Here is an 18,420-nt window from a genome sequence, read left to right as displayed (position 1 = left end):
CATCATTTAACATGGCTTGCTCTGATGGTTTTATCCAATTTAAATTGAAATCACCGATTAGAGAAGAACATTACACGGAATCCAAAATGGCATACTTTTTGATTACTCCATGTACTGGTGTGGTTTGCTTACCTCCTCTACTCCTAAGGCTGCGTGTCCACGATCAGGATGGGCGGCGGTATCGTCGGAGCGGCTTTGCCGCTCTGCGCTAAGCCCCGCCCCTTCTGGGATGCGATGATGCCGGATGTGTTCACAGCACACATCCGGCATCATCGCACCCATCGCATAGGGCCCTGTGCTATATCTTGCGGCGACGCAGCGTCGCCGCAAGATATACGGACATGCTGCGATCTGAAAAGACGCGCAGCATGTCCGGAGTCGCAGGGCCGCCGCGTGCGTGTTACCACGCATAGTGGAGACGAGATTTCATTAAATCCCCTCCACTATGCTGTAACATCTGGACGCTGCGTGTCTAACGCTGCGGCTCTATGCAGCGTCAGACACGCAGCATTTCCTGCACGTGGAAACATACCCTAAAACAAATGGAAGGTGGTCTAGGTAGAATTGTTTGCTAAATATGATTGAACAATTAGAAAACTGTAAATTCACACGTCCTCTAAAGCTGGTGCTAAAAGGGGTTGTCCTGTTCCATAAAAAATGAGACCAAGGCTTGTAATGCTTTAAATTAACAAAATAGGCAGTTTTTACCCACTGAAGCCCTTGCCACTTCTGCATGGCCTCTCTGCTGCCAACCGCTAGTCTTTGTTAGCAGGGCTGCAGTGGTGATGATGTCTACAGCATGTTACCTCTGCAAGCTACTTATTGTACTCAGTGGTGATATCGATCACTGTGCCCATTACTTGGCTTCAGTGGACCAATAGGCATCAGGGAAGCTGCTGGATAGGCAGGGATTTCAGCATATTTCTGCTTATTTTGCTATTTTAATTTGTAAACAGGATTGGTTACAATTTTAATGTAACTGGTCAACCATTTTAGGACTATTTAGATATGGAGGAAATACAGAACGGGGGCAGCTTTGTAGAAAATACTCTGCCATTGATGGGTGCTGTGTCTCTAAGGCTGCCATCATACTAGCAGTATTTGGTCAGTATTTTACATCAGTATTAGTAGCCAAAACCAGGAGTGGGTGATAAATGCAGAAGTGGTGCATATGTTTCTATTATACTTTTCCTCTATTTGTTTCACTCCTGGTTTTGGCTACAAATACTGATGTAAAATACCGACCAAATACTGCTAGTGTGACGGCAGCCTAAGAGATTGACTTTCTGCTTCCATATCAGACACGAGCAGAAGAAAGCAGCAATCCAAGGAATACCAATCGGAAAAAGATGATTTATTCACCCATATATCATGGACAGGCTATGGTTTAGCCATTATTAACCCCTTTCTCACCTCGGATGGGATAGTACATCCGAAGTCAGATCCCCCGCTTTGATGTGGGCTCTGTCGGTGAGCCCGCATCAAAGCCATGACATGTCAGCTGTTTTGTACAGCTGACATGGGCCCGCAATAGCGGCGGGTGGAATCGCGATTCACCCGCCGCTATTAACTAGTTAAATGCCGCTGTCAAATGCTGTCAGCGGCATTTTTCAAGCGCTTCCGGCCATCGGGCTAGAAATGCGCGCATCTCTGACCCTGTCACATGATCGGGAGTCAGCGATGCGTCAGCATGACAACCAGAGGTCTACTGAAGACCTCTATGGTTGTTGATGCCGGATTGCTGTGAGTGCCACCCTGTGGTCGGTGCTCATAGCAAGCCTGTAATTCTACTACATAAGAGTGATCTGATGTAGCAGAGCCGATCAGGCTATGCCAGCTTCTAGCCTCCCATGGAGGCTATTGAAGCATGGCAAAAGTGAAAAAAAAAAAGTATTTAAAAAATATGAAAAAAATATAAAAGTTTAACCTATTTCTGACCTCGGACGGGATAGTACGTCCGAGGTCAGATCCACTGCTTTGATGTTGGCTCCGGCGGTGAGCCCACATCAAAGCCGTGACATGTCAGCTGTTTTGAACAGCTGACATGTGCGCACAATAGCGGCGAGTGGAATCGCAATCTACCTGCCACTATTAACTAGTTAAATGCCGCTGACAGCGGCATTTAACTACCGCTTCCAGCCGCACGGCCAGAAATGCGTTCATCGCCGACCCCCGTCACATGATCGGGGGTCAGCGATGCGTCGGCATAGTAACCAGAGGTCTCCTTGAGACCTCTATGGTTACTAATGCTGGCTTGCTGTGAGCATCACCCTGTGGTTGGCGCTCATAGCAAGCCTGTAATTAAGCTACATAGGAGCGATCAGATGATCGCTGCTATGCAGCAGAGCCGATCAGGCTGTGCCAGCATCTAGCCTCCCATGGAGGCTATTGAAGCGTGGCAGAAGTAAAAAAAAGTTTAAAAAAATATGAAATAAATAAAAAAAAATATAAAAGTTTAAATCACCCCCCTTTCGCCCCATTCAAAGTAAAACAATAAAAATAAAATCAAACATACACATATTTGGTATTGCCGTATTCAGAATCGCCCGATCTATCAATACAAAAAAAAGATTAACCTGATCGCTAAATGGTGTAGCGAGAAAAAAAATCGAAACGATAAAATTACGTTTTTTTGGTTGCCGCGACATTGCATTAAAATGCAATAACTGGCGATCAAAAGAACATATCTGCACCAAAATGTTATCACTAAAAACGGCATCTCGGCACGCAAAACATAAGCCCTCACCCGACGGAGACGCTACGGGTATCGAAAAATGGCGCATTTTTTTGGGAATTTTTTTTCACCACTTAGATAAAAAATAACCTAGACATGTTTGGTGTCTATGAAGTCATAATGTCGTGGAGAATCATAATGGCAGGTCAGTTTTAGCATTTAATGAACCTAGCAAAAAAATCCAAGCAAAAAACACGCATGGGATTGCACTTTTTTTTGCAATTTCACTGCACTTGGAATTTTTTTCCCCATTTTATAGTACACGTCATGTTAAAACCAATGCTGTTGTTCAAAAGTACAACTCTTCCCGCAAAAAATAAGCCCTCACATGGCCATATTGACGGAAAAATAAAAAAGTTATGGCTCTGGGAGAAAGGGGAGTGAAAAAGGAAAACTAAAAAACAAAAATACCCCGGGTCATGAAGGGGTTAACCATAGTGAACTGAATTGGTGACTCCCTTATATGACCATATAGCGGTTCATTAGTCATCATTTCAGTTGTGTGCTATGAAAAAAATGAACAATTATTGTACCACATACAATAATTCCAGTGTTATAGTGTCATATGATACTAATCAAGGAGAATTTTTGAATAACAAATGAGTATTGCAGAAAAATTTTAAATTTAAATTAGCCAGTGAACATATCATTAAAAAAGGATGCCACTCACCTTGTCCTAAAATCCCATATCATTAAATAGATACGCCACTGGAGTAAACACAAGGCAAAAAGTATGTGCTATATACATCCCTAGAGCAAAAACTTCGCATGTCCCCAGCCATGGCACACCCCTTCTATCAATCATGTGGGGTTTGGGAGTCATTAATTGACGGTAGTGAAGCCCTCTATTACATTAGTACTAGCAATTAGGAGACCAAAATGTCACTGTTAGGAACATAACTATAGCAGCTTATGTAATGAGAAATTAACCTTATTTATATATATCATCCAGCATGGAACATTTTCTATTAGGGAGTTTGTCTTCATGCCTATAAAAAAAAATCCATGGAAGTGGCTCCCTTTTCTCTATTTGCCTGCCTTTAGCTGCATTGATACCAGAAAAATACTCATTTGGAGTACAGATGATGGCTCAGCTCAAGTTCTGTGTCTCACTAAGGGCTATTTTACAGATGCTTGATCATCGGTCTGATCTTAGGTCGCAATGTATACATTGGCTGCAACTTTCTCAAGAGAGAGACTGCTTTATAGAAATATATGAAGCTGTCATGCTCAGTTTGGGAAATGCGTGGCCATTCCGTGCATTGCGATCTGAGATTGGACTGATGATCACAGATATCTAATAGAACACTAAGGTACGATTATATTCTGACGTAATAAAGATATTGCCTGTGACTTACCACCAGTGGCTGCGGGCAACGCAACTGCTATGAGATCTTTGGGCTGAGCCTATATGGAGGACTATGGAGGGTTCATTATACTATATGGAGGACTATGAGGAGCACATTATACTATATGGAGGGCAATGGGGAGTGCATTATACTATATGGAGGGCTAAGGGGAGTACATTATATTATATGTAGGATAATGGGGTCCAGTATACTATATGGAGGATTACGGGGCTCATTATACTATATGGATGGCTATCTGGAGGTTATTATAATATATATAAAGGCCTATGTTGGGTCGTTATAATATTAGGAGGGCTATGTAGGGGTCATTATAATATTTGGAATGCTATGTTGGAGCCTTTATTCTTCATAGATGGCTATGTGGGTGCCCTTACATTGTATGCAAGCAATTTTACAGTGTGAAGGTTTGTGTGAAGTCCATCATACGGTGTGGAGGGCTGTGTGTGGGCTATTATATTGTTTGGAGGGCAAGTGGGGATCATTTAACAGTGTGGAGAGGTGTGGGGCCATTATATTGCATAAAGGCCTATTATACTGCATGGAAGGCTGTGTGGGGTTCAAAGTTGGAGGACCATACAGTGTTGAGGTCACCATAGTTTGCCGAGGGGGTTGAGGTGGGGTGCAGTAGGATCATCATACTGTGTGTGAGGAGGGTAGGGTTGAGCGAAACGGATCGGACAAATTGAAAAATCACCGACTTTCGGCAAAGTCGGGTTTCATGAAACCCGACCCGATCCTAGTGTGGGATCGGCCATGAGGTCGACGATCTGCGCGCAAAAGTCGCGTTTCGTATGATGCTTTCAACGCCATTTTTCAGCCAATGAAGGACGCAGAGTATGGGCAGCGTGATGACATAGGTCTCGGTCCCCACCATCTTAGAGAAGGGCATGACAGTGATTGGCTTGTTTTCTGCGGCGTCACAGGGGCTACAAAGGGGCGTGCACGCCAACCGCCATCTTACTTCTGCCGATCGTAGCATAGGGAGAGGTTGCTGCAGCTTCATCAGAAGAAGGGATATAGTTAGGGAGGGAAGATTAACCCCCAAACCACTTGTGCTGTAGCGATTTCCACTGTCCAACACCACCATTTGTTTGTAGGGACAGTGGAGTTTATATTTTTGTGCATCAGCTCTGTAGCTTATTAGGCTGCCTTATAAGGCTCCCTGATAGCTGCATTGCTGTTTGCACGCTGCTGTGAAAACCAACTGCTTTTTTAAAAGCAAAAATCCTGTTGCTCCTTTCTGCACAGTTATCTTGTTTATTTGTCCACACTTTTGTGTGCAGCAGTCATTTTTATTGCTGCCATACTTTTCCTGAGATCATTGTAGGGAGATTGAAATTGTACTACAGTCCTTGTATTTTTTCATATATCTTTCAGCCACTTTCTGCCACTTACATTGTGTTGTTTTATACACTGGGCCTGAGTTTTGGTTCAGTCTCCCCCCAAAAAAGTGAGATTCAAATTCTCACAAAGTGGATATACTTCAGTCCTGTTAGTTTGTCATATATTAGCCTGCCACTTTCTGCCACTTACATTGTGTTATTTTATGCACAGGGCCTGAGGTTTGGTTCAGTCTCCCCCCCAAAAAAGGGAGATTTAAATTCTCAACAAGTTTATATACACCTTCTACCTTGTTTTACAGTACCATATAACGGTTGTTATTTTGGTTAGATTTTCCAAAAAATGAGGAAGTCTGGTGGAAGAGCCCGTGGGTGGTGGTTGCCAGCTAGTACTGATGGTGGTGGTGGAAGTGGTGCATCTGGTGGTAGTGGCAAAAGCACAATAGCACCTAAGGCTGGAGGTGTTGAGCCAGCGTGCGAGTGCCGTTTGCCTGGACAGGTGGGTGGGCCCACTCTTGGGCGACGGCACTGGCACAGGGTCCCTCATAGTACAATGAAGTGTCTCTGATGGTGGTGGTGCACAACCAACGTCAGACACACCGTCGTGATATGAGGGGCCCTGTGCCAGTACCACTGCCCTCGAGAGAGTGTTCCCCCCCAGCTCGAACAGTGCTCTACCACTTGCAATACTTACCTCTCCTTGCTCCGCCACTGTGTAGTCTGTGCTGTTAAATCCTTCAATGGCACTGCCAATACAAATTTGTTGAAATGATAGATGATAGTTAAAATATACAGGGGCCCTGGCCTCCATTTAGACCAGTTAATACTTTGCGCCTACTACCACTGTCTGCTACGCAGCAGAAGAGCCCACCCCTATACCTAGCTATGCCACCTGTGGCCTACTAACTGTGTCTGCCACTCATTACAGTTGTCCTCCATTGAACAAAGCAATGCCGCCTGTTTAGTCCTGTTACCAATTTTGAACTGCATTAAGCCTACTTTATAAGGCTACGTTCACATTAGCGTTTTGCGTGTTTGCGTCGGGCACCGCAGCGGCGACGCATGCGTCATGCGCCCCTATATTTAACATGGGCGCATGGACATGCGTTGTGCGGCGCATGCGTTTTTTTTGCCGCAAGCATTGGGCGCAGAAAACGCAACAAGTTGCATTTTTTTTTGCGTCCAAATTTTGGCAAAAAAGGATGCATGCGTCGCAAAACGCAGCGTTTTAGCATGCGTTTTGGTGCATTTTTATTTGCGTTGTGCGTTGCATCGCTGACGCAGCGGCGCACAACGCAAATGTGAACGTAGCCTTATTTGGGCCTACTAACTGTGTTTCCTCCTCATCCTGCCCATTGCAGGTATCCTGACCCAGACCACTACATTCCCCTTGCACTCTACACAGCCAGAATCTGACCCTGCTGAAAGTGAGGTTCCCCTTCCCGCATACTATACCACATTACACGGGGACAAAGAGGAAGGTGCAGATGAAAGTGCAGGTTCCTTCATCAGGTGGGGGGCATACTCGTTGGCGACGTCGCTGGCACAGGGCCCCTCATAGTACGCAAAAGTGTTTCTGCCAGTGGGAGGCGCCACCCGCCGTCAAACACACCGCCGTACTATGAGGGGCCCTGTGCCAGTGCCAAAGAGTGGGCCCCCCCTGCTTGCTCAAGATCACCGCACTTGCAAAGTTGAAATACCTCTCCCTGCTCCACCGCCGTGACGTATTCCGCGTTTCCTGGGCCCACGAAAATCTTGAGCCAGCCCTACCCCCCCACAACTTTAGCCAAATGACCCCCAGTTTTCAATGCCTAACTATTATTATAAAGTAAATTAAGATTGACAAGCTTAAATAATAAGAATTGATGTTTTTGGCATTAAAATGGGCACTGTAGATGTTTTCCTGGCCTCCACTCACTGCCGATGTTGATTCCCCATTGACTTGCATTGGGTTTCGTGTTTCAGTCAGCCCCCGACTTTTTGCAATAATCGGCCGATTTCACCCGACCCGACTTTTGACAAAGTCGGGTTTCGCGAAACCCAACTCGATCCGAAAAAAGTAAAAGTCGCTCAACTCTAGTGGAGGGTAGTGTGGAAGAAGTCGCTGTGGAGGTATCGTATAGTGTCTGTGTGGCTCTTTTGTTGACATTGTACTTTATGGATGCAATGAATGGGGAATCTAGGGCTTCAGCAGGTGGAAAACCACTGTGTAAAGGCTGCTAAGTTTTGAAATATACTCTTCTGTGACCCCGCTGATTTTTTTCTTTGAGAGAGGGAGGACCCAATTAGAACTTTTGCTATGGGGCCCCATGATTTCTATGTATGCCTTTGGACACTGCTAATATTAAATACAAATAGCTGTGAGAGACAATGGTGAAAAAGAGAGAACAAACACATCCCATGTGTGAATAGAAGCCTAAGGGTACCGTTACACTATACGATTTACCAACGATCACGACCAGCGATACGACCTGGCCGTGATCGTTGGTAAGTCGTTGTGTGGTCGCTGGAGAGCTGTCACACAGAGAGCTCTCTCCACTAACCAACGATGCCGAGGTCCCCGGTACCAGGGTAAACATCGGGTTACTAAGCGCAGGGCCGCGCTTAGTAACCCGATGTTTACCCTGGTTACCAACGTAAAAAAAAAACAAACAGTACATACTTACATTCCGGTGTCTGTCCCTTGCCGTCTGCTTCCCGCACTGACTGACTGCCGGCCGTAAAGTGAAAGCACAGCACAGCGCGCTGTGCTCTGCTTTCACTTTACGGCCGGCAGTCAGTCAGTGCGGGAAGCAGACGGCAAGGGACCTGACGGACACCGGAATGTAAGTATGTACTGTTTTTTTTTTTTTACATTTACGATGGTAACCAGGGTAAACATCGGGTTACTAAGCGCGGCCCTGCGCTTAGTAACCCGATGTTTACCCTGGTTACAAGCGAACGCATCGCTGGATCGGTGTCACACACACCGATCAAGCGATGACAGCGGGAGATCCAGCGACGAAAGAATGTTCCAAACGATCTGGTTTGACGTACGATTCCCAGCAGGGTCCCTGATCGCTGCTGCGTGTCAGACACAGCGATATCGTAACGATATCGCTGGAACGTCACGAATCGTACCGTCGTAGCGATCGAAATGGCACTGTGTGACGGTACCCTAAGTCTTTGTGGAAAATATAGGGAAGGAGAAATACTGGTAAGAACCTCAAACAATGGAGTGGATTTAGGAGTTAAATCAGTAAGACACAGACACTTTCACATGTACCTGTTTGAGCAATAAAAACATGTAAGGAGAACAGGGTGTCAACCACGATTTATCTTAGAGTGGTTTATCATGGGAGATATAAATATCTAAGGAGAAAAAAGAATAAGGAAATTAAATATATTAACAAAAATAACAATTAAAACATTTTTCTAAATTGTAATTCAATTTTGGGGAAAAAAGGAGATACTTTTATCTGAATGTGTTCTTTATCATAGGTCTGATTTGTGTATCCATGTCCCCATTAAAAAATGTTTTCCCTTTAAACATTTATTTAGTGTAACATTAGCTTCTTAAAATGTTTGTTCCTTAAGGTCATAAAGAGTTCTCCAGTGCCCACTTAAGTCTCTTAAAGTCTAAAGATACTTATGGCAAATGGGATGTCTGGCTGTTTTAATGTTAGAATAGATTTGCTTTTCTTAAAATGTTCCAGATATTACACTTAATCGCATCATTGAATACACACTTCAACCCTGACAATACCCAGCATCAAACATGCATGTTTCAAGAAAGATATAATCAACGTATTAAGCACAGACTGTCTGGGAGGAGATGTGACAAGTGATAGGCTCGGAAGTAATAATTCTCTTCACTCCATTTTTCAATCTAAAACATAACAGTTTAAATTAGCTAAAGAGTAAAAACTGGCAATTGATGTATCCTTCAGACACCCTCTTTTCCTAAAAAGGTTTTAACTAGGGGTTGTGTAAGATTAGAAAAGGGATCCGCTTTTTTGCCAGAAAATAAATTTGCCACTTGCTCTACTTCTAGGTTTACAGCGTAGCCCAATTCACTTAAATTGGAATAAGCTTCAATACAACACGCAGCCTTCAGACAAGAGTGGCGATGTTTCTTGAAAATAAAAAATAACCTGTTTTTTGTAATCTTAGGTAACCATTTTAAAGGGAACCTGTCACCCCCAAAATCGATGGTGAGGTAAGCTCACCGTCATCAGGGGCTTATCTACAGCATTCTGTAATGCTGTAGATAAGCCGCCGATGTAACCTGAAAGAGGAGAAAAAGACGTTGGATTATACTCACCCAGGGGCGGTCCCGCTGTGGTCTGGTCAAATGGGTGTCTCAGGTCCGCTCCGGCGCCTCCCATCTTCATTCCATGACGTCCTCTTCTTGTATTCACGCTGTGGCTCCGACACAGGCGTATTTTGTCTGCCCTGTTGAGGGCAGAGCAAAGTACTGCAGTGCGCAGGCGCCGGGCCTCTCTGACCTTTCCGGCACCTGCACACTGCAGTACTATGCTCTGCCCTCAACAGGGCAGACAAAGTACGCCGGAGCCACTGAATGGTACCAGTATGAGATACCGAATTCTTATCTAGGAGCTTGACAGTCAAGTTATCTTCATAATATGACATGTGATGGAGCATAGTACATACATTATTGGATTGTAGGGTTTTGTGGCCAATGTGTGGGTGACACTGGCACGTGTAGTCTGTCAAGTGATGCTGGTGTCAAATTCAAACAAGTGGCGAAACGCGCGTCAGGGTTGTAAAATTAGTTTTGGGTTAACTCTGCAATTGGTAAGATGATCCATGCTTGCACTACTGTATGGATTTACAATGGCTTTATATGATATGCCTGTGTAATATGGTTTTCTATCTGCTCTTTGGACATTGCATTGGGAAGTGTAGGAATTTTTGAAACTATATGGATATTAGATATGGGAACATGACATGCCACTAGCTTCCTTAAAGGCAATGTCTTGACAGGAGCATTTTTAACCACATGGTGCATCTTACAGTAGAAATGGCTATATACTGTATTTGAACATTTTTTAATATTCTGAATTACATACAGTACAGACCAAAAGTTTGGACACACCTTGTTAGGGCTAGTGGAACGCACCAAATAATAAGAAAGGTAGAATAAGGTGCGTTCGCAGCCCGGGGTCCACCGTGCAGAGATGGAACCTGCTGCCAAGTAATGACGGACTATATGGTGGTACAATGTGAATACACACACGGGTTAACTTCACCCTGTGTGAAGGAAGCGAACCCTATTAAGTCACAGGGCCGCGGTACCGCACACAAGAGCGCAAGCAAGGAGTCACCGAGCTCAGTCCCAAGACTTGGGATCCGAGTCCGACTAGACTACTTGCGCTCGACACCGCTAATGGGGTGTCAGCGTAACCAAAATAATAATTAAAGATGCACGAGAGTGCATGCGGTGCCACACTGGTGGACGCCACCAACCACCCAGGCTTGGGTCAGGAAAGCGCTGTGAAAGCGCACGGCGCCGCACTGGCGGTCACCGCAATTAGACGCTGTATAGTGTGTTACGTGCTGGTGGCTTAGTCGGGCGCTAGATAGCAATCATCCACCTTCCACGAGCAGTCATCCAATAGGGAGGGGATTTTAAAGAACGACTTTCACTCACAACACACACACGTTTACAAATGTACACTAGCGCATGGCCGTGCGGTCATGCGAAGCTTATATAGATGCAGCACGTTCAGGACCTTCCAATAAAGGACCAATGGGAAGCTGCCACAGAAGTTTAGCACCTTCAGGACCTTCCAGGAGGACCAATGGGAACCGCTGCAGCATCTGAGCATGTGACCCTCGATCTCACCCTGGCCATGCTCAGAAGGGAAAAAGCAGGACTTAGTCCCAAAAGCGTCTGCTCGCCGCTGCCCAGCACTGGCTTCAATGGCAGAAGCTGGAAAAGCAGCAGTAACCCTATGCACAGAGTGAGACTGAGCAAGACGCTGGGACCGACGTCTTCGCTGAGCAGACTCCACTGTGGCTGGAGAAGAATGGGAGACCGCAGCAGAGATGGTTCGAGATTCCCCCTGTGCAGAGGCGGGAACTCGACACCCAACACACTTTCTCATTTAAAGATTTTTCTGTATTTTCATGACTATGAAAATTGTACGTTCACACTGAAGGCATCAAAACTATGAATTAACATATGTGGAATTATATACTTAACAAAAAAGTGTGAAACTACTGAAATTATGTCTTATATTCTAGGTTCCTCAAAGTAGCCTCCTTTTGCTTTGATAATTGCTTTGCACACTCTTGGCATTCTCTTGATGAGCTTCAAAAGGTAGTCACTGGGAATGGTCTTCCAACAATTTTGAAGGAGTTCCCAGAGATGCTTAGCACTTGTTGGCCCTTTTGCCTTCACTCTGCTGTCCACCTCACCCCAAACCATCTCGATTGGGTTCAGGTCTGGTGACTGTGGAGGCCAGGTCATCTGGCGTAACACTCCATCTTCTTTTTGGTCAAATAGAGCTGCTGTTAACCTGTGATTTCTGAGGCTGGTGACTCGGATAAACTTATCCTCAGAAGCAGAGGTGACTCTTGGTCTTCCTTTCCTGGGGCGGTCTTCATATGAGCCAGTTTCTTTGTAGCGCTTGATGGTTTTTGCCACTGCACTTGGGGACACTTTAAAAGTTTGCCCAATTTTTGGGACTGACTGACCTTCATTTCTTAAAGTAAGCCACTCATTTTTTAATAACATAGTACAGTACGCCTTATTAGATATTTTATGCATTTGAACAGATACAGTCAGTTGGTAAAAGACCTTACTTTTTAGCACCAGTTTTGGGGGTATTCCCTTTTCTTAAAGGGGTTTTTCCCACGAACAAAAGTAGATTTTAATCAATAGATCTTGGAATAATAATAGTTTCTATAATTGGATATGTTTAAATAAAATGTTCCTGTGCTGAGATAATCTTATAAATGTGCCCCTGCTGTGCACTGTATAGTGGTCGTTTCTGACCGTGCAGGGACATGATCTGATCACACCACAGCTCCCGGGCAGGGGACGAAGCAAAGAGTATACAGATAGGATAGCATAGGGTCACAGTTGATTCTTTTTGTGAGGTGAAGCATTTCAAAGCATGTTTTTAAGCAATGTGTTACCTCTCAGAAAGAATCATCTATGATCCCATGCTGTGCTATATGAATACTCTTTTGCTTCCTCCCCTGTCCAGTAGCTCTGATATGATCAGACCATGTCCCTGTATGGTCAGACACAGCCATTACACAGTACACAGCAGGGGCACATTTATAAGATTATCTCAGCACAGGAACATTTTTTAAACACATCCAATTGTGGAACTTATTATTATTCCAAGATCTGTTGATTAATATATATATATATATATAATATATTTTCTTTGTGTGAAAACCCCTTTTACCTTGGAAATTTTGTGTCTTGTGTTCGTTTGTTTTTAGAATAAATGATTTACGGTAAAAGGAACTGAAAGATCCTTACTTTCACATGCCGGGGTGCCTTGCAGTATGTGGGTTGCGATAATGGTTTAAATTGTGTTTGGTGTCTGTAGTGTCAGACATAAGACACAGTGTTGTGGCTTCTGTCGTACACTGGAAGTAATATGAACAGATCTTTGAAAAACAGTGACCGTTTTACCTGTATTGCACTACCCTAGATACTGTAATGGTGTAATGTGTGTAATGTGTTCTCTATATTTAATATTCCATCTTAAATGTAGTCATCCAATTAATAGCACAGTGTAAGGGATCTGCAAATTATATGAAATTGAAAAATTAAAAGTGCGCTTAAAATTCACCTATATCAAATAGTTCAAAGTGTCATCTAGGCATAGAGTTAAGTCTGGGGAATTGGGAGGCCACAAACCTTCACTCTGTATACGTTTTTCTCTGAACTCGGCCAAGGGGTGCATGCAATACATTGCAGCTCTTCCTATCTAAAAAAAAAAGAATAAATCCAAAGCTAAAGATAACACCTTGTCCAAGCACATTTGCTAATCACTATTAAATAAATATTACACGATAAAGGGAATTTAAGATCTCATTCAGACCTCCATTTTTCACGGGTAGAACATGTACTTATAAGCTATGCGCTTTGAGTGCAGATGAGCAGCACAGTGAGCTGTCAATCATAGTGCTACAACCAATTTTCCCAATATAGTGATCGATGCTGTGAGCGATGACTGCAGACGCTCCATGCTCGTCTACATGACTGAAAGCTGGACATTTCCAGGAGGAAATAAGTTAATTATTTCCTGGAATCCGTAGTTTTAGTAAGGTTGTCCAGGCAGCATTGTAACAAAATTAACCTACAGATTACCCTGTCCTTGCAGGTAGATAGCATTTCCAAGGTGACAGGTTCCATACAGGTTAAACATATATAGCAAATAGCTAATATTCTTATTTCTTACATGCAAAAAAGTGAAGAATTGTTAGGTATTGTCCATCTGTCCTTTACAAAATGGACAGTAATTGGATGAAGCTAATTTGCAACATTGGAATCAGAGAATCAATATGATGAGAGATTGCCTTTTATTGCAATTTGTTACAAAGTCATACAATTTTGACCTCTTGGGAATTGTCTGCTAAGAAACAAACCACTACATTTCTAATGTCAAATTAAAAATTATAATTTATATTGTTCTCAATCACCTAATTGCACCATTGTTGTTGAATTGAGTGGATACATGACCTCTATGTGACCAAGGTCATCAATGCCTAATGTCCAGAAACGTATCTCAAGTATCTACATACAGACGTTGGGATTAAGTATTTGATGAGAGATACAGGAGGTTTGGGTAGACAAAAGATTAACGACAAGGAATTACTTTTAAAAATTTGTAGTAAAATCCGAGTAGGTGTCTACATAATGTGTCTATATCAGAATCCAAGTGATACATTTCTTGTATACCATAATTTTTTTTTAAATTCCCTTTAACCCTTTAGGGCAGGGGTGTCAAACTGCATTCCTCAAGGGCCTCAAACCATGCGTGTTTTCAAGATTTCCTTAGCTTTGCACAAGGTGCTGGAATCATTCTCTGCAGGTGATTAAATTATCACCTGTGCAATGCAAGGAAATCCTGAAAACATGACCTGTTTGCAGCCCTCGAGGAATGCAGTTTGACACCCCTGCTTTAGGGTATGTGCACACGTTGCGGATTCTCTGCGGATCCGCAGCGTTTTTTGAGGTGCAGAAACGCTACAGATCCGCAATTGATTTACAGTACAATGTAAATCAATGAGAAAAAAAAATGCTGTGCACACTTTGCGGAAAATCCGCTGCAGAAAAGCTGCGGTTTAAAAGAAGTAGCATGTCACTTCTTTTTTGCGAATCTGCAGCGTTTTTGTACCCATTCCATTATAGAAAACCGCAGGGATAAAAAACGCAGCAAATCCGCAAGAAAACCGCGCAAAAGCGCACAAAAAAAATGCTACGGAACCACACAAAAAATGCGACAAATCCGCAGGTGCGTTTTCTACCAGGAGAGGCAGAATCCGCACCAGAAATTCCTAAGCCTAATCCGCAACGTGTGCACATATATAAAACCAGAGATAGCTCGTCTTTGTGACATGGAGATGTCACTGAGGTATATGTGTCTATTAACGTGTGCACATAGCCTAATAGGTTGCAAACAATAATGATGTAACAAATGCAGGTTTTGAGATCAATGTTGGCATGCCTGACCACATGTGACAGACCATGATGTTCTGGCAGTATCTCTGGTTGCCATACCAATAACCTTACAATGTACATGGTTGCTTTTATATTTATTCTAATGTTCATGAGATGATTTAGGCTAGGTTCACATTGCGTTAGTGGGTGTCCGCTGACGGAATCAGTTACATAGCGCCACTAACGCAATGTAACGGATCCGTTAGCGCACCCATTGACCGCAATGTATGTAACGCGATGTTCCGTTATTTTCTGACGGACATCGAACGCTGTCTGCAGCGTTTTTGGGTCCGTTCTCGCTAGCGCAGATCAGGCATCTGCGCTAGCGCAATCGCTAAACGCGATCCCTTTTTAGACATTGCGTTAATGCAGTCCGTTAGCATATGCGCTAGACGGACTGCACAACGCAAATGTGAACCTAGACTTAGGCACTTTAAAAAATGTTATGCTATTTTATTATAAGTGCAAACATCATCTAAAAATCTTATCTGAACGTAATGAAAAAGTGCTCCCAACCCCCAGGTGCTGAGGAGGAGGAGGAAAAAAAAGCACTTTATTACCAGGTAATGGTCAATTTCGGTTCCCTAACATTCTAGTCGGCAAGATCTGTATTCGTCTGTATCCAACTGAGGATCGATGCCAACTTCTGTAATTCGGTATAAATTACTGCAAACCCTCTCGGTGATGCTTATTGTCCACTAGCAGGCAAGCAATGCTTCTCCTAAATGTAGTTTTCAAATGAGTGCAATATACCTCCTCCTCTTTACTCACTTATATAGCGGCATTAATTACAAAGCACTTTAAAGACATCAATCTTGCGGTCGCCATTAAGGCTCACAATCCGAAATTCCCTATCAGTATGTCTTTGGAATGTGGGAGGAAACCTGAGAACCCGGAGGAAACCCAGACAAACACGGGGAGAAGATACAAACTCTTGGCAGATGTTGTCCATGGTGGGATTTGAACCCAGGATATTTGGAAGCTAGAGTTAGTTCAATGCCAGGCAACTAGACTATTACAAGGGATGGAAGGCCTCTCATAGGAGAAGAGATTGAAAAAGTTGAGCTTGTTTAGCTTCAGAAAAAAAGACGTGTCATGGGATACCAATAGATCGTAGTCCAGTGTTGTGTATCCTGGGAGTTGAGGATGAAGAACAGTGGGTGCATTATGACAGAATATTTTTCCGGGAAGTTCTGTTTATGGCTAGGAAAGCAATAGCATTAAGATGGATGGGGAGGAAACCTCCTACTATGAATCAATGGAAAAAATTAGTGAATAATATAATACCATATGAGAATACATTATATAGAAATAGAGGATGTCCCTAGAAGTTCCATAATGTATAGGAGAGATGGTGTGATTCACCCTTAACGCACCTATCTCCTAATGCTATGACTTCTCACGACACGAGTATATGAAAGTGATGGTATATGTAGACTTAAAAGTGTGGTTTTTTTTTTTTTCTTTTTTTATTATGACCCGAATTGGTACAAGTTCTGGATTCTGATAAAAAAACCTGTTAATTTGAGTGTGCAATACTTACACTGCGATATTATATGTTTGTAACTGTATCCTGTGGAATCTTTCAATAAAAAGAGTTTAACAAAAAAAAGACATGTCAGAGGATATATAATTACAGTATATGTATAAATACATTTGTCGTTAACAAAAAGGACTTGCATATAACTTATTCCTTCCAAAGACCTTACAGTAATTTTGACCATGGGTGCCCAAACCTTTACTTTCCACTTTCTGTAATCAGAGTACTGAAGGCTACAGTGCTAACCACTGAGCCACCATGCTGCCCTCATGACAATGAAGCATTGGCACAGTGGCATCCAAACCTTTATACTGACATCACATCATGATGTACGGTATGTTATGTGCTATTATGATGAGAATAAAGTAATTTAAATAGGGAGACTTGTAATTAAAAATGGTGAAAAAAATGTACATTTTCACACTTCATTTACGCGATAAGCTGATCGGCATGTGCTATCATAACACTTCATCTTCTTGATGCTGAATTTTTAATATCTGCATCACACAATACTGTTGGACTTAAAAGCTGATACGTGCCGATAAACTAATGCAGAGTAGGAAGCACAATTGTGTGAATTTTTGGTTTTCTAACGTTGTTTTCCTCCTGCTCCCAAGGATCAAGAGGAGCAAGCATACTTTGCTGTGTTTGATGGACACGGAGGAGTAGATGCTGCCATTTACGCTTCTATCCACCTGCACGTGAATTTGGTACGTCAAGAAGTGTTCCCCCAGGACCCAGCCGAAGCCCTGTGTAGAGCTTTCCGCATCACAGATGAAAGCTTTGTGAAGAAAGCTGCCCGTGAGGTCAGTAAGCTGAATTTATTTATTTTTGTGTTTATTTTGTTGCTCTTGAACTTATAAGTCCAGAACTGACGATGACGGGCGAGGGGATGGAGTTAACTCATATGTAGTTACATGCAGAATATCAATACATGAGAAATATATAGTGGTCTAAAATGTATTTCTTGTCCATGGTAGCTGCAGTCTTTAAGGTCTATGAGCAATAAAAGAAGTCGGTCACCCCCAAAGGGCATTTTTAATGATTATACAGTGATATAGGGGACTTTCCCCCCAATTAAATCATAGTAGCAGTGTACCTGTTCTGGTACAGTACCTGAGAAAATAACTTTTAATACATATGAAAATGAGAGTGCTTGGGTGCAACCTTGGCAGCTTAATGTTTAGGGAATCGTTATACCTTCTCTTTTCTGGTGAACAGAAAGCACTGTCTAAATGCTGCCGTCGTATGTGCACATTGATGCTGCTTGTGCCCAACCATGCCCGCACAGCGCTGCTACATGCTCTCCTCCTTGTCTTCTTTCTGCTGACTACTACACTAATACACCTAGAAGTGTAGCGGACAGCTTTAATGAATAAGAGGGCAGAGAGCAAATACGTGCAGGTATAGTGACTGATGATTTTTATATGTGCCAAGTCCCCTCTTGACATAGGTATCCCTCATGGAAACTCATTTTGGGTGTGAAAGACCCCCTTTAGCTGATTTGGAGTTTTAAAGAAAATATATTTATCTAATCCATTTTACTGGTTTTGCCATTCTAGAATTTTGTTGAGGAGTCACATGTCATATCAGTACAAGTCTGGCTGCTCCACTGATATCAATGGTGTAATTTATACCTGTCTTGGGTTGTTTCTTGCTATCATTTCCACATTATTGAAGTAAATGGGGTTTAAAAGCCATACTAAAGTATGGCATAGAGTTTGGAAATTTTGCTATAAAAAATC

At 43.0% G+C, this 18,420-nt stretch overlaps 1 protein-coding gene across 1 annotated transcript in view; it reads left to right on the top strand.

Annotated features, from left to right (window-relative positions):
- The window catches only part of PPM1E (protein phosphatase, Mg2+/Mn2+ dependent 1E), a 314,700-nt gene that overhangs the window by 247,693 nt on the left and 48,587 nt on the right, over positions 1-18,420 (top strand). Inside the window, exon 4 of the mRNA XM_069757344.1 lies at positions 17,293-17,481. Coding sequence (XP_069613445.1) covers positions 17,293-17,481 — 189 coding nt within the window. The remainder of the gene's footprint in view (positions 1-17,292; positions 17,482-18,420) is intronic.

This window comes from Ranitomeya imitator, chromosome 3 (assembly GCF_032444005.1).
Source record: "Ranitomeya imitator isolate aRanImi1 chromosome 3, aRanImi1.pri, whole genome shotgun sequence".
Lineage (NCBI taxonomy): Eukaryota > Metazoa > Chordata > Amphibia > Anura > Dendrobatidae > Ranitomeya > Ranitomeya imitator.
Note: the sequence above shows the minus strand (reverse complement) of the source record. Positions and strands in the feature narration are given on the sequence as shown.